At 44.3% G+C, this 26,811-nt stretch overlaps 1 protein-coding gene across 1 annotated transcript in view; it reads left to right on the top strand.

The window, feature by feature from the left end:
* NXN (nucleoredoxin) overlaps positions 1-26,811 on the top strand; it is a 457,847-nt gene that overhangs the window by 411,017 nt on the left and 20,019 nt on the right. The window contains exon 7 of the mRNA XM_086955000.1: positions 9,388-9,512. Within this exon, the coding sequence (XP_086811126.1) occupies positions 9,388-9,512 (125 nt within the window). The remainder of the gene's footprint in view (positions 1-9,387; positions 9,513-26,811) is intronic.

Below are 26,811 nucleotides of genomic sequence, written 5' to 3'. Positions count from 1 at the left end.
TTGGCACCGTATGGACTTGCCTTCACTGCCGGCTGATGGAGCTACAATGTCTGCACATGTTTCAAGCGATGAGGGGGCAACTACTGGCGGTACTGGCGCACGCACTCTGCCTTCCACCGGCACTACTCTAGCTACTTTGTTTCCCCTTCCTCCAAGGACTGCAACTTTGTTTCGTTTACCACTGCACCGTATTTGGGTGCCGTCTGTGTGGCCTCCATCTCCCATGTCTAACGCTTTTCGGAGGCCTCCGCTTTCTAAACTTTGCAAGATGTGCCACCGGTATTCTGGATTCGCTCCTCATTGCAGATGACGGATTTCGAGGGGACTTGAGACGTTCATTTTGGAACAACGAACCCTCCTTCTTCTATCCGGAGCCATTTTGTATCGTCGTTCTAGAGGGGGGCGGCTTCCTTCATGTGTTTCGTTTTGGGGGCCATCCTAAATCGGGCCAGGGCTAGTTGCCTATCCTTGCAGTAATGTTTCATTGGCATACGGAGACTGGGATTAGACGGGATTGTATTTGATTCGGACGCACGATAATTGATGACTCTCCCCGCTGGAACCTGTGATTGTTTCCATTTCCTGATACCAATAAGTGGGGTGATGTGGGTGTATGGGACCGAAGTGACCGAGACTGTATTGAGTTGACCCTCCTCCTGGTGGCTGCTGCTGTCTATCCTGGTACTCTCGCACGTAGGTGGAGCTGTGCATATCCCGTTGTTCACCCTCCTAGACGGTGTGGTCATTCGTGTACTGATTCGGGGACCGGGGTACACCTGATTTAACTCACCTCTGGTATTGTTCTTTTTACTGGTATTGTTTCATCGATGTAGGGGCTACAAGTGGCTGGGGGATCGGGAGATTTTGTTATTGTTAGGGATCCTCCCCGTCCCTTTCTTCTTTTGGGAGTGGTAGAATGGCTTGTTCTTTTCTTCCTCCCTATAACTCAAGAGTGAGAATCTTTATTTCTTTTCGTTTCCTTCCTTTCTCTCCTCTATATTTCGGGTTCTTTAAAGGGCGACAGGCACTTTACCGGGGGGGGGTAGGCCGTAGCCTCCGGATTGTTGTAGGGTGGGGTGGTAGATTTAGTTTTTCTTCTTAGTTTCTATGGGCCTTATTTTCCTAAAATTTCTGCGCTTTCTTGTTCTGTTTTCTGCTCTGGGTCTGACATGGGATTAGTAGGGAGTGGGTGGCGCTGTGGGTGGTGCGCAAATGTGTACTGATACTCCTGCTGTTTAGCATTGTACTGTCATACTGGTGGGGTGTTTATCCCTACTGTTGTTCTTAATTATGCTGCCTACTCATGTTGTGAAGCTAATGTACGGACTCAGTTCTCCTCGAATCTATTCTTCACTGACTTATATTTAGATCAAAAAAATTTTTAAAAATTTAAACCTTCATTGCTCCTTCTCCTTGGCGACATGATCCCATACAGTGTAACTGCTACTAATTGATGCTATATTGCCTGATGCCGCTGGGGAACCGCATTGCTTGCACCTGTGCCTACAGTATCGTGGCCGGCCTGATGGTTGTAGGCCCGTATTTGTTCTCCTTCTCATGCACAATAAAGGTTTTCAAAAAATTAAAAAAAAAAAAAAAGAAAGTGAAAGAGGTGGTAATTATGAGAAAAAGCTGCGAAAACTTGAGTCGAGGTACATAATAAAGTTAAATAGCAAGTACCCGGGAGGTCTTAACATGGAAGAAGATCTTCATAGACACCTTTAATTCTCAAGCAGTAGAAAAACACCCTTTCAATGTTTGCAGTTGTTTTTAACAGTTTTTCTTTATTTTGATGTATATGTTTAAAGCCCACTAGAGAATGTTAGACATGAAATATGCCGCCAACAAAACTGCCCACTAGGGCTAAACTCATAATAATCATAGAATTCATAGCGGTATAATTCCTATGTATTTTATTGTTTGCTACTAATAGGATTCCTGTATATCACACTGGCATTCATGAGCACTTGCTCTAAATCCATCATCGTCGGTTGACACTCGAATGCACTAGTCACTTTATTAAATGCTCTGAATGAAATTGCATTTTAAATATGATAAATACCGACTGTATAAATGTTTACAAAAATACAAGGGTTAAAAGAATGTGTTACCGCTTTTAAAATACCCGACCCGTAAAAAACTACGAGTCTGTTTTCAGTGGCAATTGAATTGTAGTTTCATTCACGTAATTGAACGTAAGTGGGCTTTAAGTAATGCAAACTTTATTCGCACTGTGGTGAACAAGCCTGGTGAACAGGCGAAACGCGTCCCAGCAGCCGACTTGTAAAATAAACTTTTTTGGTAAAAGCAGAACATGGCGTCGTCTTCCTGTGCCAGTGGGTAGAGGATTGAGATATATATATTTTGTGGTCTATGTGCTCCAGTGTACTTGTGGGCTAAAGTACATTGGGAGCACCAAACTACAGGCTTTTAATCGCATCCTCCAGCACCTAAGGGCAATTGTAAACTCTGATGAGAACTACCCAGTTGCGCGCCATTTTGGTCTGGTCCATAAGAAAAATTTGAATGATTTACAATATTTCATTATTGATGCAATTCCTAAAAACATCAGTGGTGGAAATAGAGAGAAAATGTTAAGGCAACTGGAAAGCAAATACATTCTGCTTTTAGACACTAGGATTCCTAATGTCCGTTTAAGTTGCACCCCCCTCATTTCATGTTCCCATGTTTTCAGGTTTTCATGTAAGAATCCAGAGTGGCCTGCTCTCTATGCTTATTTAAATATGTAACTAACTGCTATCTACCGTGAGAATTTTCCATCTTGACTATTCAGTTTGTGTCTAATAGAACAATATTACAGAATTGCTTCTCAATACTAATGGGTTTTGATATTGTACGCATTGATCTTATTGATGTTTTGAGCGTAAAGCAATGCTAGACAGCATTGCATAATAGAATTTTAGGATGAAATGGGCACTATGCCATAAGTTTTTCTTCCTTTTTTTGATTAACAGCTGTCATTTCACAGAGATTGTCATTCCAAAACATTTTAGTGTTGGTAGGTGATTGATTCAAATATTTCATTAACACATGTAAACCTCTTAATTGGCTTAACATGTTTTAACCACATTGTCTTCCTTTTTGATTAATCAGCCAGTGACCCATGAGTTATAACTGAGGCAGGGATCTACCTCTATGTCACGGCTGATATTGCACTTTGCACGTGTGTTGGCACGATTTCTTTATGAATTTTAGCACTTGCACTTTAAAGAACGTTGGGGCAGTATGTCAGTATCAATTCCATCCGGTACTACATAACTTGTTTTTATCCTGTCAGATTTTGCGCAGATTGTTTCACAGTTATGAATGTAGAAATTAGTATGTAAATTCGCGCTATTCGTGGTCCTGTGTAAATAGTGATTATAATCTTATTTATAATGTTGTGAAGACAGCTATACAAAATAGAGAAAAAAACAATTGTCTTTTTTAACACATAAGTCAAACCCGGATTTTTTATCAAACAGGATACTTTGTAATCATTGTATGTTTTCTATGTCCATGGATGGGTACGCCCCTTGTTTGTTAATTGTGCACTGTATTTAAACACTGGTATTGGTTCTGCTAGGCATGTGATCAAGGCTACCGTGACGTAGCCGAAACGCGTCATGCTGGCGACAAGGGGTCAATAAACAACCTTTGAGTTCTACTCGCAGCGCTGTGGAGTGGTCTGTACCTGTGGTTTCTCTTCCTCGGAATACATATCCTTAATGGAGGCGTAGCAGGAGTTTGAATTGGGGATATATATATATATATATATATATATATATATATATATATATATATATATATATATGTATATATGTATATATGTGTGTATATATGTGTGTATATATGTATATATGTATGTATATATGTATATATGTATGTATATATGTATATATGTGTATATGTATGTATATATGTGTATATGTATGTATATATGTGTGTATGTATGTGTATATGTATGTATATATGTATATATGTGTATATATATATGTATATATGTGTGTATATATGTGTATATATATATGTATATATGTGTATATATGTGTATATATGTGTATATATATATATATATATGTGTATATATATATGTGTATATATAAGTAAAACCCGTCCAGGAAACTCCAGCACTGCCACAATAGTACGCAGATTTGAAAAGACGAAGAGAGGAACCCAGAGATGGTGCCAAACAAAGTGCGTGTTTATTTCAGCTCAATTTCACTCAGCATGCCCGCCATTACGCGTTTCGACAGTATCCACTGTCTTGATCACATGATGTGATCGCAAAGCCACAAGGGAATTTATGTGCAACATCAATGACACAAAAGGTGGACTAAACGTAACCACCCACATGTATAAACAAGGTTTTTAAAGGTTCAAGGAAACAAACAGGGAACTATACAAATAATTCATAGCTTTCCTGGTCTTGAATATAACCCACAGTGGGTAAATTAATAATATGATATTTGTACATTGTGCAACATAGAGGCAAATAAATATATATATATAAATAAATTCATAAATATATACATATAAATATATGTCATAAAAACATAGTGTTGATTTCATCTTTCAAAGACAATGTTTCCTAACCTGAAAAAAAACATATTAAGAATATGTAATGTGTATGTGTGTGTATATATATATATATATATATATATATATATATATATATATGTGTGTGTGTGTGTGCATATTTAAAAAAAAAAAGCACAATCCTTGCTAGATGTACAGTAAGAAAAGATGGTTGAATACGTTTGGAATATAAGTATAAAAATATAAGTAACGTGTTCAAGTAGATCGCCTAGAATGAAAGAAAATAAGAAGGACCAGTGCACAGAGTAATCAATCAACTGTCTGTAGATAGTTTTCTTCTTGGTCTGTTTTGTAGATCATGTGGGGCGAGCCGCTGGTGTTGTTCGTCGACACGTTTCAGACGTGTAATTTTAGGCCTCTTCAGGACTTGGGCAAGGGTATTAACCAATACGGCCGTTTGGGTAATCACTAGATTGTCTGGGAGCATCCACTGGAGCACTCGAGAGAGCATTGTACAACACTAACCCTCCCCGGTGCCCTGTATAGGCTAGGGGACGGGCCCATATGCCCCCTCCCATTATTAAAACAAAGTGGCCTGCCGCAATTTTATTTAAATTTTATTTTTTATAACAATCCTACGGGAGCCATGTGGGATCACAGCAATTTTGGTCATAATTGGGTCTCTGGGTCCCCCTTATGGGGCCTATGGAATCAGGGTATACCTATACTCTTGCATTTTATTTTTAAAAGATGTTCAGGACAGGGAACTAAGTACCTGAGCCCTGTAAAAGCTACCAGCAACATTTTTGGGCAGTTGCTGTCAGCCTATCAGAGAGCTTGCTCCCGCAGGAGTCTGACTACCGCTGGAGCGAGATGGCCCAAGGGAAATAAAGCTCCCTGGGCCAATCAGAGTGCTCTATATTGAAATTTGCGACCCCATAAGTTTCGTGCGGACCCAACCGTCCAGATATACAATTCTTTTTTTTAATCTTCATTTCTCAAAAAGTACTGAACGGATTTACACCAAATCACAAAAAGCACAATCTCGTCCCAAGATCTAGCTTCGTGACAAATTTGGTTTAATTCTGTTTACCAGTTTTTGCTGTTGCCCATCTGAAAAAAGTCTATGGAAAAGCATGGGTATTTAGCATTTTGGGACCCCGATTGCCTCTCCCCCCCCTTCTAATTTTTCCTTTTTCCTCAACGTGTTTGATGGATCACCCCGAAACTTTCCATGCACAAACTAATCAAAAAGTAGCACTTTTTTGGGAAGTTTCTTGGGGATTCGTCAAACATTGCCAAAGTTATTAGCAACACAAAAAACGCTTTTCCTGTGGAACAACTGGCCTAACTATAACTACCTAGTGGTGAAAGCGCCGAGGTAATATTTATTTTAATTTGGCATACACCACTAAGGACCCAAGAATGGGAACCTGCTAGTCAGAGATGTTGCAACAACAAGATTTTCAAAAGTATACTTTAGTCTGTCTATGGACCGTTTTGGCTGTCTGCTAGAGCTCAGCTGATGTCAAATTGAAGTGAATACAGAGAGGGGGTTTTCACCATTGACCAACCTCACATGATTCAGCAGCAGTTTTAGTCCACCAAGAGTACTTACAATCCCTCCCATACCTTCAATTATAGGAACTATTCGTACTCCCTACTTTGACACAGAAAATGTTTTGAAAGGTGATTTTTTCGCAGACCTTGGTCTATAAAATCCTCTTGTGTTTATGGCATCTAGCAGCATGCTCCACATTCTTCTTGTAGCCTTTTCCTCCTGCCCCCCCCCCCCGTTTTCTCCTCTACCCTACACACACCCCAACTTACATAAGTGTGCTGTTATGTGTGTTTTTTTGTCATAGTGCATGGCAAGCAACATATGACTTGTGGCACTATTATACTTGTTTATGTATCTCTTACAAATCTTTGTAAAGTGCCTTAATGCCAATCTGGTGGGAAGAGAGCAATATAAAAAGTTTTAAACATCAATAAATTGCTGTGAAATTATGTGAAGTGCTCCTCCCACTGTATGTGACAATGTGACAAATCCACGTAACAACACTGTCACAAACATACAAAAAGTCTCTATTGCTTAAAAAAGTCTCTATTGCAAAAAGAGCTGTGTTCAGGAAGATTCGCTAAGCAGTTGTGGTCATATACATGCCGAAGTAGCAGGTATTTATAGAACTGTTTTAAGAAGATCATATTCAGTTTGAAAGTTCTGAAAATCTCATCTGTGTGCCTGGCCAAATGCCCCCAGTCTAGATATGCCGATGAAGTTCCATCGAGCAAACCCCTACAACAAGGTACTGTGTAGAAGCCATTGACACCACCATAAATTAGTTTCTAGTGTAGCTTTTTTATCCCTCTATATCCACGAAAGGCAGAGCTCAAACTTAGGATAACTGCTTTGGGGGAAAAATCTGGTAACTTTTTCACTGGCTGTCATTCCCAGACATTGCATGCAGGGTAATCCAAAGTATAAAAGACGTGGGTGAAAAGAAAGTAAGGAGGAGATTGTTTCTGTCTTTGCCTCCTATTATTATATACTCTATGAATAACAGGAACATTCCAGTCAGGAAAAGGACTTGTGGGAAGACGTTCCCCTAGCATCTCTATCTGCCCTAGATAGAGAGGATCCTTAGCAGGATATCACGGTGGAAGAGCTTGATATAAGGCCTTTGGTGATTTACAATCGGGGAAAACTCCTGGACCAGATGGATTCTCAGTCTAATAATATAAGATATTCAGATCACTCCAATCTCCTCATCCAATGCCGAGAAGTGCTGAACACGGGTCAGTTCCCACCCGAAGTAGACCTCGCGCCAACAGTAGGAATCCACTTTCTGCACTTTAAACTGAAAAACAACGCAAAAAATTCAGAAAGAAATATATATGGAACGAACACACTAATGTTGAAATATTTAATTTAATTCACAATTAAATATAGAAAAATCAACATTTTATTGAGAAGGTAGGAGCTTTCCTAAATTTGTTTTTTAGTTCGTAAAAACAGATGTGCTAAACACTAGCGTATTGCGGTCCTTTTTTTTTTTCTCTTCTCCTAATGCATGCTCTCTTTTTGTCATCACTTCAATGGAGGCAAGCCATCGTCTAAACTATATTGTGTCTGCTTTACTTACGCTGCTCCAACAAAACAAGCTAAGGATACCAACTTAATTTGTAGCCTACAGTTAAAAATGTCTACACTTACGTTCTAAAATTTTAAATGTTCAGATTTGCTTCTTTATTTATATATGCTTTATTAATATTATTCAATTTTCTATAGAGTCCCGGATTTCTTGTGTAGGTGTCTCAGAACCTAAAGGGGGCTGCGGACCACAGGATTAGTACCACTGTGTTATGTCATTTACAATGTAAAATAATGACAGTGAGTCCCAGAAACATTCAAAAGGTCGGTTATTCAATGAATAGGATAGTCTCTGAGAGGTGTTGGCCGCACACCTTGAATAACGCCTCTTTGACTACCTAAATCGTCCCTATCGGAGGACTATAGAAAGGCAAAGGTCGTACACTGCCACAAAAGTGGGGAGCCATGAAGAGACTGAACTGTGACTACCAGTTAGCCTTTTTTAGTAACTAGTGGGGAAGTTAATGGAATCAGTTAAAATGGGAAAAGTTGTTTAGCTACAGGGTCACTTACAGGGATATACACCAGCAAGAACTAATTTAAAGGAACACATGATAGATGCATCTAATTAAGTTTTTTTCACCCCAACTATGTGACCAAATAGAAAAATGAATAAGTGATGATTAAAAAATACATAAGTAGTGTAAATTTGATCTGCAGGACATGAGGTGGAACGTCAGGATGTATGTATCCTTTCCAAATTCTCAAGCTATACCTCACATATTTTCAAAATTATAGTTAAAGACTGTTTTTATTACAAGTTAAGTGTTGCAATTATTTATTCAGCGATCGTAGTGAAAAGCATCAATACAACAGAACGTAAAATAGCAAAAACAAATCAAAAGGATGATTGATTTGCACTCCTTCTGTTGTTTTATAATAGGGAACACGTTGACCATGTTGAAACTGTGGGTTTTAGCGTCACACTGCACAGAATCAAGAACCCTGTATGCTTCACCTTTTGACCCCATTCAATCACAATGGAAGTAGGGGGCGCCAGTCGAATCAATTTCTACTATTTGAAGTTCAAAACCACACAGAAACAAGTATAGACTGAACAAATGCCCAAATTCTGAAATTATATTTAATTCACAAACACAAAATTAACAAACATTAGAATTTTAAAGGGACGGTTGAAGCGTTTCAAGATGTGGCTTTATTTCTAAAAGCTGAAGCAGTATGCTAGATTCTCGGATATTACGTTGTCTTTATTTCTCCCAAAGCATGCTCTAATTTTTTTGCACTTATACCAGTGCTTCAAATGAGGCCACCATTTGTCCATACTACATTCTGCTCCCATGAATTGAGCTAAGGATACCGACTTAATTTTTAGTCTTACATTTCTTCACATTTACAGAGCCTTTTAAAAAAAATCATTTTACATTTTGCTTTTTAAAGCATCTACCTCGACTTAATCTTCTAATACTTCTTTTACACTTGATGCTTCTTTTTTTGTGGAAAAGTTTGTGAATCCGGCTGTAGTTGGAATGTCATATTTTGCAGTGAGTACGTTTTTGTTAAGCAAAGTGTGTTTGAATACAGTGCTGACAGCATTGCTACTGGCGTGGTAACAGCCTGAGGAAGTTCACTTCCTAAATATTGTGTGTATCACCCGTAGGATTCCAGTGGTACTTTTAACCAAATGCATTGTCGTCATCCGCTCAATATATTTTCTGCATTGTACTTTGTTTAAGATTCTGAAGATGATGGAGAATCGGAGGCAGCGAAGGAGCTAATCCGACCAATAGCCGAAAAAATCATTGCAAAATACAAAGCCAAAGAGGAAGAGGCACCACTACTGTTTTTTATTGCAGGCGAGGTGAGTAAAAATCATTTTAGATTATTTTTAATTCTGTTGCTTTAGTAATGAAAGCAAGACTATAGATGCCTCTAATACCTGTTTCTGTCCTAAATGTCTTTGTTTCCTTTAAGTTTTCAATGTGTGCAAGTTTAAGTTTGAGGAGTCCACCTATCTCCGAGACTTATTTCAGCATGCTACAGGCAGTCTGATATTTTTGCATAATATTTTTTTAACGTAATCTGCTTCCTACAATTGTAACCCATTGTTGGTACAGAGTCCAAGAATACTTTCACCACTATATAGGACAGACCCTGTTTGTGAGCCACTAGCCGGACTACTGATCCCCAACTATCGTAGTTTAGGCCATTTGCCACTGGTGTCTTGTGGTCGGCCCTACTATGGCTCTGCAAACTGGCTCAAGTACAACTCCTATGCAATCAGGGTAGCAAGCAGTGACAGGCTTCTCAGGGAGGTAGTGTGAAAGTGCACACGCTCAGAACTCAGTAATAACCACCAGGCACAATAACTCAATGTCCAGCCCTGGGCTTATCTTTTGAGAAAAAGTACCTTTAATCGTACATTGAATACTACTCAGTTCAATTTAAGGTACGCATCTGTGACTCTTGTGACAGATTCTATTTGGGTCACTACACCTGCCAGTAGTGATGGCAAAGGTATGAATCAGGCACATGTGTGATCTCTTGTTTGCCCACAGGTCATATGCGCCCTCAGTCCCCTTATTTTCCAAGCTTCTCATCTTGTGTGTTTTGATGAATAGATAGCAATTTGTTGTGCTCTCTCTGAAGTGTAGTGGCACTTAATAGTCCTTCTCGTTGCGAACTGCAGTGAGGGAGAGCATCCTTGGAAGCTGCCACATGAGCCAGTTACAGCCGGTAAAAGGTCAGTATTTGCAGTGCAGTGGCCCAAGCTCAATGAGTGCACAGGAATCCGTGGGTGGTCATTTTGTCTCATGGCTGGTGCTGCCACTAATTGGCTGATGTTGTAGTAGCTTCAGCTTTGCCCAGGATAAGAAGCTAGTTGTAGTTGTCCCTGTCGCTATAGTTGGGCTTATGTTGTAGCACAGCTGTGACTGCCCTGACTGGGCCAGTTAGTCAGATGCAGCCCAGACCAGGATAATGTAGTTGTACGGCAGTTGCAGCCTTGACTAAGCCGAACAAGTGATAACGCAGAGTGGTTGCTGCCTGGAACCAGGTATGTGAGACCTGGGGGACCTTCCACACCCTCGTGTCATTCTGGACTTTTCAACCTTTACAGTCTCTCCTCCAAACAACCGGTTTGGGGCGGTTCTCCTTTAAAGTATGCTTCTCAGTCTGTGCTCCAGACACAGCCTTAGTGGCGAGAGATGCTTCTCACAGCAGGTAGCTATGGGGCTGTGTCCAAATTAGAGTACCCATAATTCAGGCATAATGAAGTGTGAGGTTTCTGCACCTGGCTGCACCCGCTCCACTGAAGCAGTAATCGGGGATAGACAAACCAGGCAGGCTGGGCTTAGAAACTTCAGGACCTTATGCAACAGTAAGTGTAGTCACTCCACTCACCCCTAACATCAACCAAATGGTAGTGTTCAGTAAGAACTAATCAGCAGGCCCTTGTTAAAGAAAGTCTTAATGGAATTTCTAAAGTTAACCTTGTCTACATCTTGCTCAATTCAATGTTGGCATCTCCACCCTCTCCACCACAGCAATGCAGGTAAAACACGTCCATATTTTGCTATGTTAGGCCCTGGGTATTCAAAATGGATCCCACTGGGTTCATAACTCCTGCTCACTCCCACGTAGCCCTACTAATATACATGTTCAAGAATAGCCATTAAGCCTCACTCATATAATAAGGTCTAGTCACCCTATAGATCTTCCAGAACATGGCATGCTGCCACCACCGTTCCAAGGTGTACCTAGGCCAGGGACAGTAGTCCTCTGCCCTCAATTAGAGCATGCTTGGTGCACCCCTTCTTCAGGTCACTAGACAGGACCTCACATAGCCAGGGACAGGACTAGAGTAGGTGTCAAACCAGAGCCAAAATCACAGGATACCACATGTGCATGCAGGGGGCACTCCGGCCAAGGGAAAACTCCCCTATGTAATTCACGAGAAATTTAAGTTCCAGAAATATAATAATCTTTTTTTATATCTGTTGGAAACTAGCACTTAAGCTCCCATTACAATAAAGTCTCCATCAGACAAAAACATTTTAACTTTGTTTTTCTTCCATAGCAGTCTGTTCTCTGGTCACTAGGTAGCTAATCAACTGTTTTAGCAGTTTCAGGACAGATTTCAAAATCTTTCTTCCTCTGTTTTTCTTCCGGGTGTTTTCCTCTTTTTGTTAATTCCACAGACCTCTTCCATCTACCCCATACTTTTGACTATTTTTACAAGACGGAAATGTTTATTGAAAATAAAAAGTGAAGCATTGGACTAAACGTAACTGAAAGACAAGACTATAAAAGAGGAAAAAGGGCTTAATGTAAGGATGTAGAATTTCAGAAACAAAGATCCAATTCCTTGTTAAAGAAAACAAAAACAAAAAAACACTCTTTTTGTAGAGATGTTTGAAGCTGTTCTCTGTAAGGTGCACTAATTGATAGTAGAATGTTCAGGTGTTTTCGCTTAACCTTTCAACCAATATAATGTTGATAAATTGTGGTCAAGGGGAGAGCAGAGTGGTTTGTGGCTGCTGATCCAGAAAAACAGCACGTCTAAGAGATACATCTCACAGAAAAAAGTTGTATTAACATTTTGACGTCTGTGGACCGCCACTAAATCATTACAGCAATCCAGGGGTCCCAACTGAGTCACTATTGGAAACCGAGGACCCCCTCCTAAGCAATTTCTACAATTTGAACCTCAGAACAATACACAAAAATACAGAAACAAGTTTTCGAAATATTTCATTTAATTCACAAACGGAAAAATCCAATTTTAATTTGAATTGAACATTTGGAGCTTTTCTGAATTTGATTTTTGAATCTTAAAGACCGAGATATTGCATATTGAATATTTTGTGTTCCAAATTCATGCTTTCATTTTTAAGTCTGTGCTTCAATATAGGCCAGCCATCGTCTATAGTATATTCTGTGTGCCCTACTTGTGCTGATCCAACAACTCCACTTAAGGAGAGCACTTAATTTGTAGCCTCCAATTTCAAATTCCTTCACATTTACATAATGTTTTAAATTTAAAAAAAAATCTGTTTTGTTTCTTTATTTAAATATACTTATGTAATCATTCTATTAGTTAATTTTCTATTACCTGAGTTGGCATGTCAGAACCCTTGGGTCCACAGAACACATATTAAGAACCACTGATTCCGACAATTATGAAATGTGCTTCAGTTACAGGGTGGGGGACTCACGTTGATAGTCTGGCAATTTAAGTTGTCTGCTTAGAAAAAGAGACGGCTTATGCTGGGACATGCTGAACAGATACTAGCAGTCTACCTAGTCACAAGTCCTTTCTTACTTCAGTAAGGGAATGAGATTCAAGAACAGTGTCCTTTACTGGCTCTCCTACCTTTCCAGTTGACACCAGTGTATCCACATGGTCTTCTACAGGCCACAAATATCCCTTTGATATGGAAGTCCCACAGGGTATTATACTGTCTCTTATCTTCAAACTTTACATGGAGCTGCTTGTTGCTGTACTCACAGATAACAGCATCAAGATTTACCAATATGCTGATACACAACTCTACTTCAAAGTCCCTCTGCTTCAGAGATTCAGCAAACGCTGTACATACATCATTCAGATCTGGATGTCTATTGCCTATCTGGAGCTCAATATACCCAAGACAGATTTACTATTATTTGTCCGACTTAAAAATCAGCGGAAGCTGTCCAAGGATGCAGCAGCACTTTGAAGAACGCAATACCTCATCCGGAGGGCAAAGCCACACAAGAATTGAGTCCCGTAGTCCATCACATTGGGAATTACATCAGCAATTGCATCTGGTATGACTCTGGAAGACTAGAGTCTGCCCGTAACTAGCTGCGATGCACCATCTTGGCAAAATCCCATCCTCTCAATGCAATATTACTATACTATTTGCAGGTAAAGCAGAAGACTCCTAATATTTTGTATAAATATCCTTTTAATTTCTTTGAGGATCACTCACGGTTGGTTTGGTAATGTGATTCTTTAGAGGTGAAACAAACTAGATTCGTTGTTTTCGTCTGTATTTTACAAAATTAGGCAAGTCCAATATTTGAGAACAGAGGTTTGGAGCCAACACGTCTCACCCTGTGTGTCACACCTTACCTTGAGTTTTTGCAAGGCTGACTTTACTCCTTCTATGTTGAGCTCAGTATAATGGATTGCAGGAGTTCAAATGTGTTGTTAGTAATTTGGCCTTGCTGCAGTTTGTGGGTCCAGTACAGCCAACATGGATGTCATGTTGTGGTCTGTGATTCAGGTCCAAGTTTGATTGACATTTCTGCTGTCAAATGAAGACCTTGTAAATCATCCTTAAATGTAGAAGGTATCATATGTGATCTATTTGTAATGTTTGAGGGTTCACTGGTGTTCGGGCGTTGAATGATGAATTTGTCAGGATATGGTACTCCTCAGGATCTGGATGATGCAAAAAAGGGTTCCCCTCCTGACATCCCCAAACTCCAACTAAAAGTTACAGGGGATTCTGTCTGGTTGGTAACTAAACCCGATTTCAGTGACTTTCCATCCACAGCCAAAACCTCTTCATGGGTATCACGCGGTACACTACCAATTGCCAATTGCTTCACTAACCCACTGTCAATGAAGTTCCAGGTAGCGCCGGAATCCAGCATGGCTAACACCTGGTGTATGTGTTTTTGTGTTCCAGACTCACTGCCAACACTATGTGATTCTGTGTCCTTTCGCTTGTCGCTTGATGGAGACGGTATCTTCCAATCCCTTGCGACTGGTTCAGTGTAAAGAGACATGGCAGATGCCCTGAACTCAGTACTTACAACAGAAACAGCTGCCTTCTTGTTCCGATAAGAGAAACCTTGAGTTTTTGGCTTGGAAGGACATTCACGTACAAAGTGCCCTCGTTTGCCACAGTACATACACAACCCTTGTGTGCGGCGACTATCTCTCTCTGTCCGAGAGAGAGGTGCTCTGATGGCACATATCTCCATTCGTTCACTCATATTCTCAATGGTGACTGTTTCTTTCCTAGGATTATTGTCTGACCTGTAGTAAGCCCTCTCACCCCTAGGCTTTTCTCCACTTCTTTCAGACATCCTACCATCTAGGCGCAATGTTACATTGGTTAAGTAAGCACAGTTGGCAGGCTGTGGATCGATCTGGGCTATCACATCTTTTAATTTGTCAAATAGCCCTTGGTAGAAAACAGACATCCTCTTTTCCTCAGGCCATGCAGCTTCGACCACTAAACGATTGAAAGACATGAGATATGTCACCAAATCGTGTTTCCCCTGTCGTAGCTCCCATAACTCTTTATCTGCTCTAAAAGTGGTAGTTCGTCTATCGAACACCCGTTCGAACGCGGCTCCAAATGCTTCCCAGTCTGACAATACAGGGTTGTTGTTTTTAACTAAAGGAACCCCCCGATTGGCGGCATCTCCAATAAGATACGAGATGGCAAAGGCCACCCTGGAATAGTTATTCGGGAAAGATGAAGCCTTACAGGAAAAATTAAGCATTATCTTAGTCAAAAAAACATGTATCTTCAGGGGATCCTCTGCATATCTTTCAGGACTAGCTAGGGATATAGGGGGAGGAACAGTCACCTGTATTTGAGGATTATTAGTGACGTTCACATCAAACGGATTTCTGGTTAGTTTATCTACTCTGTCCCGCAAGGCCGCTGTCTCAAGTCTAGAGGCTGCAAGCTCCTGCTGCACTAATGCTAATGCCTGAACGACATCATCCATGGACGCCATGTTTTTTGTAACAACCAGACCGGGGGAGTATCCTTGCTTGGGTGCGTAATTCTGTCAGGATATGGTACTCCTCAGGATCTGGATGATGCAAAAAAGGGTCCACCTTCTGACATCCCCAAACTCCAATTAAATGTTACAGAGTCTTAGGGCGATCAGGCTAGGGTAAGAAAGGGGCGGAACAGCAAGGATGAGAACCTGGAAAACAGAAAGCAACAATAGTCAGAAACATACGCTACATAACAGTCTACTCTCATATGGTCTCACTAATGAACTCAGCATACCTTATCCACCAATGGATCGGCTTACTCTTGTCAGAACTTTAATCACAACAGAGCGTTCCAATTGATGATTCCTAATAAGCACAAGGAACACACGTTAACCAGAACACACATACAGGCTTCGTATTGTAACATTTCCCTGGCTGCACCCCCTTGCTCACCGGTTCTCTGAGAATGGGTAATGTAGAAAGGAATTCAAAGTCTCGTACTAACAGAATGCAGGGATTGCCCTGCATTACCTGCTTTGACAACGGCCAACCTCGCCACGGAGCAGTGGACCTGAATACTTCCAAGGGACCCGCAGAGCCTGCTGCTGCCGCCACGCCTCGCCGGACCCGCTTCGCGGGTCCCGCTTCGCGGTCAGCAGCGGCCAGTTCACTACAGCAAGGGGCTTGACCAACACAGACCGGCAGGGCTGCGAGCAAGGAGCGGTGGACTCCGAGGACCAGGAGTCCCTGCGCGCCCGTATCCACCTGGGCTGCTCTCCCTGCCGGCCCCGCTCCCTTGGCGACCAACCACACAGCTACAAAAGAGAACCAACATTCCCGCTGCGGGGGAGCGAACGGGAGCGCGCCGGGAGAAGCCCGGGACAAGGGCGGGACCGTCTGTGGCCATCAGGGGCCGAAGGAGGCCGGGCTGGGCCCTATCCCTTAACCCTAGCTTCTACTTTGACCAAGGTGATGCCCTCGCCGACACCACGTGAAACCCCATCAAGGGAGGGGGCCAGCAGTACAGGGACACTGGACAACTACTTCAAATCTGCTAAGGGAGATGCGGGCAAAGAAAGCTCACTAGAGAAACGTAGGGCGGAGCGTCGGCGCTCCATTGAATCTATGAAGAACAGACCCTTGACAGAGATCATCCCGTACCCTATCTCCCAAGAGGAAGGTACGCCCCCTAACAGCTTAAATCCCTCGACCCTTGAGGATTTCCCCCTTTTACTCCGGGAAAGTCCCAGCACCCTAGGGCGGGCGCCTGGAAAGTACGCAGACTCAACTCCTCCTATGTTATCCGTTACCCCCGTTAACCTGGTCACCCAAACTCCCCCTATGCAAGTAGCTAAGAAGAGTAAGCCAAAACCAAGTGTTGTGGTGGAGTTGCATAGGCCTCCGCCTAGCAAACGCAGTAGGAAGTCAATAGGGGGACGGGGGAAAACCAAACTATCCCATCTTGATTTTGGTAATAAACACACCAACACACTCCAATCTGGGAAGGTTAATGAGATCGTGCCTACCATTCCACCTCCTAAGGCCCAAAGCTCCAACATAGCTGTTACTAACAAGGATCCAGAGGCCAATACATCGAATACAAACCTCCCCCTTACATCTATAGGGAGTATAGAATTTCTATTCCGCTCCCTCTTGCAGCCCATTAGTGACAGTTTAAAAAGAGTTGAGATCAGGCTCACTTTATTAGAGACATCTCTTACTACCTTGAACACCTTAGTTAGTAAGCAATCCAAAATAGTGGGAACCCATCTCCCCGCAGGGAACTCTCCTAAAGTAGGAGCCTCAAAAAGTGCCAACAAAGCCCCCCCTCAGAGTGTGCCCACTGCCCCCCCCCTGCAGCCACTAATGGCTATTCCACTCCAGGCACTGCGTAATAACCAAACCAATGGGCCTTTGCAACCAATAGACCCTGCCCCTTATAGTTCTCAGGCAGGGACTAATGAAAGATACCAAGAAGATGGCAAAGCCCCCCCACTCTCCCCGGGCCGGCCAGCCCCAAGACCACGGAGGCCAGATCTCCCGCCAGAAGCCAATAGTTAAACAGTGGTCCTAGCAGGTGCCCCCCATCTAAGATCAGGGGAAAATGAAGACTATCAATCCCTCAAGAAAAAGGTCATTAAATGGCTAAATTGGAACCGACCCCTACCATCTCATTTTAATAATGAGATTATTATGGTTAGAAGGGTCCCTTGGTTAGGGAAGACCAGAAAAACAATAATAGGGGATTGTATTTTGGTAACTTTTAAAGACCCGGGCACTGTTCTGCATATCTGTGAAGGAGTAAACAGATCACTGGATTCCACTATTCAGACCCTCCCAGTATCCTTCTTCTTCCCCCCTATTCGCATGCACCAGGCTCCACCACATGATGAATGGATAAGGGTGGAACGCAGACGCAGACATAAGGACTATGCACAACGCCCGCACCTCCAACTGCCGGATACACCCTATTTTCACTTTAACCGTTTCAATTGCTTGAACGTCTTAGACGGGGTGGACTGACTCTCTGTTCACAAGCCAGTGACCCGGGATAACGGCTCCTGCAGACTTTCTGAACCACCCACCTCGACTACTGGCATAACCTCTGGTCTATTGAACGATCCAGTGACTCTGGATAATGGCATCAGCGGACTTTCCCTTCCATCCGCCCATAATATACACAATGCTGCGGGAATACTGAAGGACTCATTGCCTGTGGACAACGGCTCTTTTAGACTCTCCGAGCCATCTGCCCCCACTGCTGCTTTTGCGTCAGGCCTTCCGACGGAAGTGGTGCCCGGAACCATCTCTCCCAACCCTTATGGCACGGCAACCGACACCCCTGAACATTTGAGGCTAATTTGTTGGAATGTTGCGGGACTGGCCAACAAAATGGGTGAGCCGGACTGGGTAAATTACATCGAGACTGGTGACGTATGTATGTTCCAGGAAACCTGGGCCAGAGAGGACTATGGTCACCAAGGCTACATGTCATTCTCCATTCCAGCGAGGTGGGAAGGCAAAGGCTGTCCGTCAGGGGGGCTTACGACCTGGGTTGCATCTCATTTGGGCTGCGTGGCAACACGGTGGCCGGCTAATTCTGAAGATATCCTTGTGGTTTCACTACTATGGCCAAATAAAGCTAAACTTGTGTTGATTAACATCTATTCCAGGCCGGTGGGAATGGCAAAGAAATCACCGACCATTGATGAACTTTCGAATTTTATATCTGAACTGCCGAATGATTCATTCTATGTGGTGGGAGGGGATTTTAATTCTCACTTTGAGCCACTCCCCGGCCTTTTGGATGGGTTATCATCGGAAGAAGAGGCTAGGTGGGCAGTGCCTTCGCTGGAAGCTCCACTTCCGAAAGCCTGGACACCACTAACACTACAAATTACAGCCCTCACCCTAAGGTTCGGAATCAGAGCCTGTAATGGGCGAATGAAATCCGACATACCCAGTAAAACCACCTACAACAGACTGGGGAGAGAGTCCCGCCTGGACTATGTCTTGGCCCAATTAGTGAAGTGGCCGACAATTCAGGATTTTAGGGTGATGGAAAGGACCGATAGCGACCACAACGCTCTTGAGCTCGACCTTGTTCATCCTGGCCCCCAAGCTCCCGTGTCTAACGTGGAAGGGAACAACCCTGCGCTTCTCCTGGATAATAGCAGGAGAAGAATCAGGTGGGAGCACCTGGTCACAAGCAAGAACAAACTCCCCATGCTCTATGTTGGGATAACTCCCATCTTGGAAATTGTGGGGAGTTTGGACACCGAGGTAAACAACAAAGACTCCCAGACCAAATTGTACAAGGCTCACGAGGATCTTATAAAAGCTGCGGCACCCCATTTCACTTGTAGCCCACGAAAGCCAAGTGAGAGGCGCCAAGGCAAAACATCGTGGTACAATCTAGCATGTAGACGGGCCAAAACAGAACTCCTTGGAATAATTAAGGAGGGTACAGGGGGGGAGAGCCTTAAACTAAGCAGGCGAGCCTACAAGAAACTTGTTGCCCACGCTAAGGCAGAATGGGAGGAAAACCAGTGGGAAGAACTCACCAAGGCCTTAGCGATCCAAAATCAACGCCTGTTTTGGAGGACAGTGAATGGGGGGTCGGGGAGCTTACAATCGGCACTAGAGCCTAACATAGCACGGGGGTGTGGCAGGCTCATTTCCAGTCCTTATACAGCTCTGAGCCGGGAGAATCCCTTGCTGCCATTGAGGTGGGCCGGCCGGGTTATGAAGGGGAGCCAATAACGCTGGGTGAGGTCACTGCTGCCATCTCAGGTCTGGCTTCTGGGAAGGCGCCGGGACTGGACGGCTTACCGGGGGACATGTTTAAACAGGAGCCCATTGTTTGGGCGCCTTACCTTGCCGCCCTTTTCAATGGTGTTCTTGGCGGAATGGAAATCCCTAGTACTTGGCTGGGGGCAGAGGTGGTCCCCATCTTTAAAAAGGGCTCGCCTCTCCTCCCAGCCAACTACAGACCGATCAGTCTAATAGACGTAGCACAGAAGCTGTTCGGTAGGGTTTTGCTGAACCGGCTCCAGGACTGGATGGAGGAGGTGGGTGCTCTCAGTCCCTACCAGGCGGGATTTAGGAAGGGGGTATCCACAGTGGATCAGGTCTTCAGATTGAACCTGATCTATTGGAGGACAGCAAAGTTCGAGGGCGGCAGTCTGTACACAATGTTTGTGGACTTACGGGCCGCCTTCGATTTGGTGCCCAGGGGGAAACTCTGGAGCGTCCTGGCAGAGATGGGTGTTCCCCCGGATATCCTGTTGACCTTACAGAGGCTGCACCACAATAACTACGCCCGTGTGAGGTGTGGGAGGTCGGGGAAACTGACCGACAGATTCCCCGTTGGCCGAGGGGTAAGACAGGGTTGTGTGCTGGCGCCAACCCTGTTTTGCCTCTTCGTCAACGGGGTAATCGCCCATCTGAACGCCACTGACTACACTGACGCCCCCAAATTAAATGGCAGCAGGGTGCCCGCAATTATGTTTGCGGACGACACCCTGTTGCTATCTAAAACCCCTATGGGTATACAAAGGATTCTTGATTCCTTCGTGGCTTTCTGCATTGATAGGGGGCTAGAAATTAATGCTGCAAAAACCAAATTCATGGTTTTGAATCCGAGCCAGAAATCGCGGCCGAATCCGCAATTGGGAGCCGTGCGGCTCGAGAGAGTAGCCACCTTTGAATATCTTGGTGTGACCCTCAACGAAACCATGACCTGGGGATCTCACCAGAGTAGGGCAAACCTCAAACTCACACAAACCACTGGGGGCATCTCACGGATGATGACCGGCTCGTCATACCGCCCATTGGGGGCATTAATCCAGATATATAAGGCCCAGGCCAGGGGAGCGATTATGTATGGGGCGGAACTGTGGGGTCACACACCCTGCCGGAGTTTGTCACTAACGGAAAACAAGTTCATAAGACAGATAGCCGCACTCCCACCCAGTACCCCGCTCCTCCCCTTGAGGTTTTATTTAGGGTTACGACCACTAGCTGACGAAATAAGCTTGAGACCCATAGCCTTCTGGCGCAGGCTGTGGAGCAGCAATGATCTCGCAGAGTACAGGGCGGAACTGGTCGAATTACTGAATCACCCCAAGGCGCTCAGTATCCCCTGGGTCAAAAATATTCAAGTTACTTGTATGGAATTAGGGCTCCCTGATTTATGGACTGAGCCGGCGAATGCTGCATCAAACATCTCCAAGAGGTCCCTGGCTAATTTGTATCACAAACACAAATTAGCAAGGGCCCAAGCTACCCAGCCAGAGGGGTCCTTATCATCTGTGTTTTTGCAAAGTAAGGATCTTTATAGGTTTGAGAAGGTACTCGATCCTATTTCCCCTATACTTGCTAGAAAGCTGTTTCTCCAATGGAGATATGGCACACTACCCTTTCGGTCCTTTACAAGCTCCTGGTCATCGGCTGCCTCCACAAAGCAGTGTCCGGTCTGTGTTGATAAGGAGGAAAACGACTTGCACGTGGTTTTCTTCTGCCCAGCCTACAAGGCAGCCAGAAAATACTGGCTCCTCCCGTTGATTAGGAATATGGGTGGCAGGGAATACGCACCAATGTACAGGATTCTAAAATCTGATGTTTCTGGCCCAACTGTTTTCGCACTATCAAAATTCCTTACTAATGTTTGGTACACGCATAACCGCATTTTAAAGACGTTGGGTTCTACTTAAAAAAAAATTCTTAGATGTTTAGGCTGTACAGGATCTTTTAACATATGCATTCAATGTTTTATTCGTTTATGAACAGAGTTACATATGATTTTATATCTGTATTGTGTATCTTTTATGGCCGAATGGTCGAAATAAAGATTGGAAATGAAGAAAGGAATTCAAAGTCTCGTACTAACAGTATGAAGAAAACTGTTAAGAGAACAGAAACTCTGCTGTTCCTATAAATGTGTATGAGATGACAATTACTTCATTGATCTCTCAGAACAAAAAAAAACATGATGACGTATGTCTTTAAACATCAAGCAATGTAGCCTGAACCAGGCGCCGTAAAAAACAACCAAGCAAAAAGTGCTGGGCTTCCACGGTGTGAATAGCGCCGCCCATGAGCCACTATGTTAAGAGAAAAGAAAATACTAAAAAAACAAGTTGGGCTTTCACAGTTATGTCACCGCCGCCCGTATTCAAGTCCTATTGAAGAAAACAGAGTTCAGGAATTACGAGGAAGGCGTCCGCGGTATTTCAAAGCCGCCGCCTAGGGAGCTGCATTTAGTACTGGAAACTACGAGTCGTGTCAAAGGAGGTGTCCATGGTAATTACAAAAACCGCCACCTCGGGGGACTGAGAGCAACTCACCGAAATCCTCCGGGTCTGCTGAACATCAGCTCTGGGTCCGTCAAACAAACAGCAACACAATCCCCACTGCTTCCGGGATATGTCAGTCTTCTCAAATAATTACGCACGCTTGTAGGTGCGCAGCGTGTCTATTTGTAATGTATGTGTTCTTGTAATGTAATGCATGTGTTCTTGTAAAGCGCACTGCTGCGCTGAGGCGTTGTGGCGCTGTAGACCGCTGGGGAACCCGTCCTGGCTATCCATTTGAGATGGTCCCTACTGGGTATCTCCAAGGTGAAACCAGGCATCCCCGGCGAATGTGGGGGGCCGTTGTAGAGATGAGGCAAGCTAATGCCCAGAGTTGCCGAGTGTGATCCCTGGTTAGAGTAGGCACCGAGGCGAGAATTATCGAGTCCGCTGACCCTGGTCCACGACCCTGCCGCGTCGGGAATTGAACCCTGGTCCCGGGCCGTTCTCTGCTTCCAGGTCTGCTTCCAGGTCTGCCGCCTCTAACCAGTGAGCCACACCACTCCACTATTTGTAGATGCACGCATTTTCTCCTATGGCCTTCTAGGAGTTTAACACCTCGGTAGCGCGATCAGGTGTGATTCCTGACAGAATTAGCTACACCGATGGACCTCATTATCAGCCAGTATGTATGTATGTATTGGCATTTATATAGCGCACTACTTACCCGTAGGGTCCCAAGGCGCTTCGACCGCTGCGAAACCCTTCCTGGCTTCCCTGAGAGATGGTCCCTTAATGGGTATCTCCAGGGTGAGACCAGGCATCCCCGGCGGTCTGGTGGGGCCGTTAGTGAAGATGAGGCAAGCTAATGCCCAGAGTTGCCGAGTGTGATCGCTGATCAGAGTGGGCACCGAGGCGAGAGAATTATCGAGTCCGCTGACCCTGGTCCAGAAACCTGCCGCGCCGGGAATCGAACCCTGGTCCCGGGCCGTCCTCTGCTCTCGGGTCTGCCGCCTCTAACCAGTGAGCCACACTACTTCACTTCAATATAGAAGTGTAGAAATACATACACCTTATTTCCTCAGATGAGTAACTTATATTGGCCATTTCAGTTACAACACTATGTGATGTTGTTCTGTAGAGGAGTTGGACACACATTTTTTTTTTCCTGAGGTAGGAATTTATTTGAGGTCCACCTTTTCTGGAGACAAACAGCTACCTCAACCAGCTTCCAAACCACCCTTGCCGTAACATTATAGTTGATACCATGCAGGTAGCTAGTGTCATTAATAGTTGAGTGATCTTCATTGTGTGATAAATAAAAAATAAAAAACATTAAAGCAAAAGAATAAAACCAGTTTAAATATGCCAGTTTTAAAATACTGAATGCAGTTAGTGGCGTACATGTCCAATACCAACATACTAAAAGCTCTCTAATTCGAATTGAATTGAACTCATGAAGTTACCATATTTACTGATGAAAAAAGCCTTTGGTGGTATTAAAACAATATAACAAATCCTTTTTGCATAATTGTAGTCCCAAAAGTTCTCCTATGCTAAGCAGATTTGGGGCAACAGCAAACTAAATGCCCTATATTTTCTCTCTGATATCTAAAAAAATCTGCAGGCAGAATGGAGTAGCTTGTATATCCATTTTCATTTAATTTCCCCTGTATCAAATAGACCAAAGCATAGTCATTAAAGTATGATTCTTAAAACTTAGGGAATGGAAAATGGAGCATAAGAGGCAAAATGTTTTTTAGTATATTTGTCTAAAAGCAAAAAGGCATTATAATGAACACAAACGTTCTCAAGATGTCGTGCACAGGAAAGAGGCACTTAAAAAGTCATTTGGAAATAGTCTAGCTCATCAGCTTTCTATTTTCAATTTGTTTAAGAATTTGGCCATTGTGCCATACCAATGTGTGTTTGTTCTCTTTTATTGTTGGGCTATCCAACTCTTAGCATAAAATAGCTTTGTGTTTACAATTGGACCAAGTCGTGTTTGTTCCCTACAAGACCGGAAAGAGCTAAAACCCAAAGTGTGGAGGGCGTTCCATGGGAGATTCAAATTACTTGCCGTACCTGGGAACTCGGATATACCACGCGCCTGTGGACCTTCTGGAGGGTAATATATAACCCTGGGTGCAAGACTACGCTCCGCCCACGGAGTGTATGTAGTGTTGCCTACTTTGCAAAGTAGGTGTAGTAGGCAACACTACGCACGCTCCGTGGACGGAGCAAAGTTGCCCGCCACCCGCCTCCCTCCCGCCCTCTCCTACATACCTAATTTCAGCTAAATATACTAGAAAAGTAAATTAAAGGCACTTACCTGGTCCGCTGCATCCCAGGGTGAGAAATGCGCATGCGCATTGTGATGGAAGACGCGGCGGGAAAGAGAAGAGGGAGCCCCGGGACGCCGCAGACCAGGTAAGTGCCTTTAATTTACTTTTCTAGTATATTTAGCTGAAATTAGGTATGCAGGAGAGGGCGGGAGGGAGGCGGGCGGCGCGTAGTGGGGCTACGCGAAGTGCGTGGGTGGCAGTAGCTTCATGCCCACTTCGCGTAGCCCCACTACACATACTACGCCCACCCTTAGCAATATAGGGCGCGCGGTGCGCAGTGTTTAGAGCTGCTTTGAATTCTGGGGGACACTCCCGCTGTCTGTCAGGTAGGGTCGCTCTTGTGAAGATGATCACTTTACCCAGGCTTCTTTATCTCTTTGGGGCGCTCCCATCTGGATTCCGCATAAGATTTTTGTGTAGCTTACCTCCTTGCTCACTGGGTTTCTGTGGGGCAGCAGGAGGCACAGAGTAGCACTCGTCACTATGCAGCGGCCCAGGCCAGAAGGGGGTTTTGCTCTGCCGGACCTCAAAGCCTACTGTTACGTAGCTCAGCTCCAGTGGTTCACGAAGTGGGCGGCGCGATGAATCCGGGATGCGGGGGATTTGGGTGGGCAGGACCCCAGTTTGACCCAGCTATCTCTGGTGCTGCTGCGATTGCCAGTGAGTGATCGAACGATTCCCCCTGACTTAGAGACGGTAAGCCAGGAATCGCCTGGCTCTGAGGGCTCGAGTACAAATCCCGTACGTGCCAGAGATTCCGCTGCGGATATGTGAGGCACTACCTCAAGGAGGTGACTGGAGCAAACTACGCCAATGGGAAGATGGAGGGGTCATCACTATAGGAGACTTGTATGAAGAGGGTAACCTCCTCCCCTTCGATGACCTGTTGGAGCGTCACAATCTCCCACAAGGAGACTTTCTTTTCCATGCGGCACTAACGGCAAACATTAGTTTGCCGTTAGTGCCGCATGGACCATCTTCCTGGTTGTACAACACCTGGTGGGGTCTCTGAAAGCCAGGGCATACTAACTCAGCCGTCAATGCCTTGTGGATCATGAATGGAGGTTACACCCCAAGATGGCGTTAAGTCTCTTCAGAATGCGGAGAGCCTTGGCTCCATCTGTTCGCCACTGCCCAGAAAGCACAATGTCCGTACTTCTGCGTGTTGGAGTTTCCAAAACTGCTCTCGCTTGGAGACACATATAGCCTGGAACCTGGGACCCCTGTACGCCTTCCACTGATACCACTCTCAAGAAGATCAGAACCAACCATGCCCAAGTCCTCTTAATGGCCCTTAACTGGGCGTTGAGTGTGTGGTATCCCAAACTTCTGAGCATATGTCCTCCGATCAGGCTGCCTCTTTGGGTGGATCTTCTATCACAACAGCAGGGCAGGGTCCTGCTACCGAACCTGCGCACTCTCCACCTTCATGCATGGAGATTGAGCAGCGACAGATGAAAGTTTTCGATCTCCCTCCCGAGGTCTGTAAAGTCCTTGTGGCAGTCAAGCATTCCTCCACTAAGACTGTATTCGCCTGCCAATGGGAAAACTTTTTGACTTGGTTCTCTTCACACCATGTGAACCCTCTTTCTGCACATCTGTTAGAGGTTTTGCTGTTTTTTTATCTCTAGCCTGGTAAGGCTTTGCCCTGGGCACTGTTAAGAGTTACTTGTTGGCTATTTCAGCTTTCCCACGCCTGCCAGATCAACCCTCCTTGTTCAAGTCACTGGTTGCGACTCATTCTGTGAAAGCTTTGCAGCACTTTTTCCCTCCTACCACTTTTGTCATGCCCAAATGGGACCTTAGTCTGGTCCTCGCATATCTTGTGTTCCCCTTTCGAGCCCCTACACAATTCTATGCAGCTCTTGACTGTTAAACCGGTTACATCAGCTAGAAGAGTCAGCACGCTTTAAACTCTGTCAGTCCACCCTGTGCACACCACATTTTTCCTGGACAAGCTGATCCTTCAAACTCGTGCCTCTTTCCTTCAGGAGGTGGTCACACTCTTCCAAGTTGGCCAGAACATCACGCTGCTTGCCTTTTTTCACCCCACCTCATCCTTCTAAAGAGGAGAAGAGACTCCATCGTCTGAATCCAAAGACAGCTACTTCATTCTACTTTGATCGTACCAATAACAATGGGATGGACGATTAGCTCATAATCAGGTTTGCAGGTGCAAAGAAAGGGCAAGGCCGTGCAGAAATGGTGGCATCTCTCAATGGATTGTAATTTATATCAAGATCTGATATGCATTAGCGAAGAAGCAACCTTCTGTGGGCATGTTTCACG

The sequence above is a fragment of the Lissotriton vulgaris genome, chromosome 2_1 (genome assembly GCF_964263255.1).
Source record: "Lissotriton vulgaris chromosome 2_1, aLisVul1.2, whole genome shotgun sequence".
Classification (NCBI taxonomy): Eukaryota; Metazoa; Chordata; class Amphibia; order Caudata; family Salamandridae; genus Lissotriton; species Lissotriton vulgaris.
Note: the sequence above shows the minus strand (reverse complement) of the source record. Positions and strands in the feature narration are given on the sequence as shown.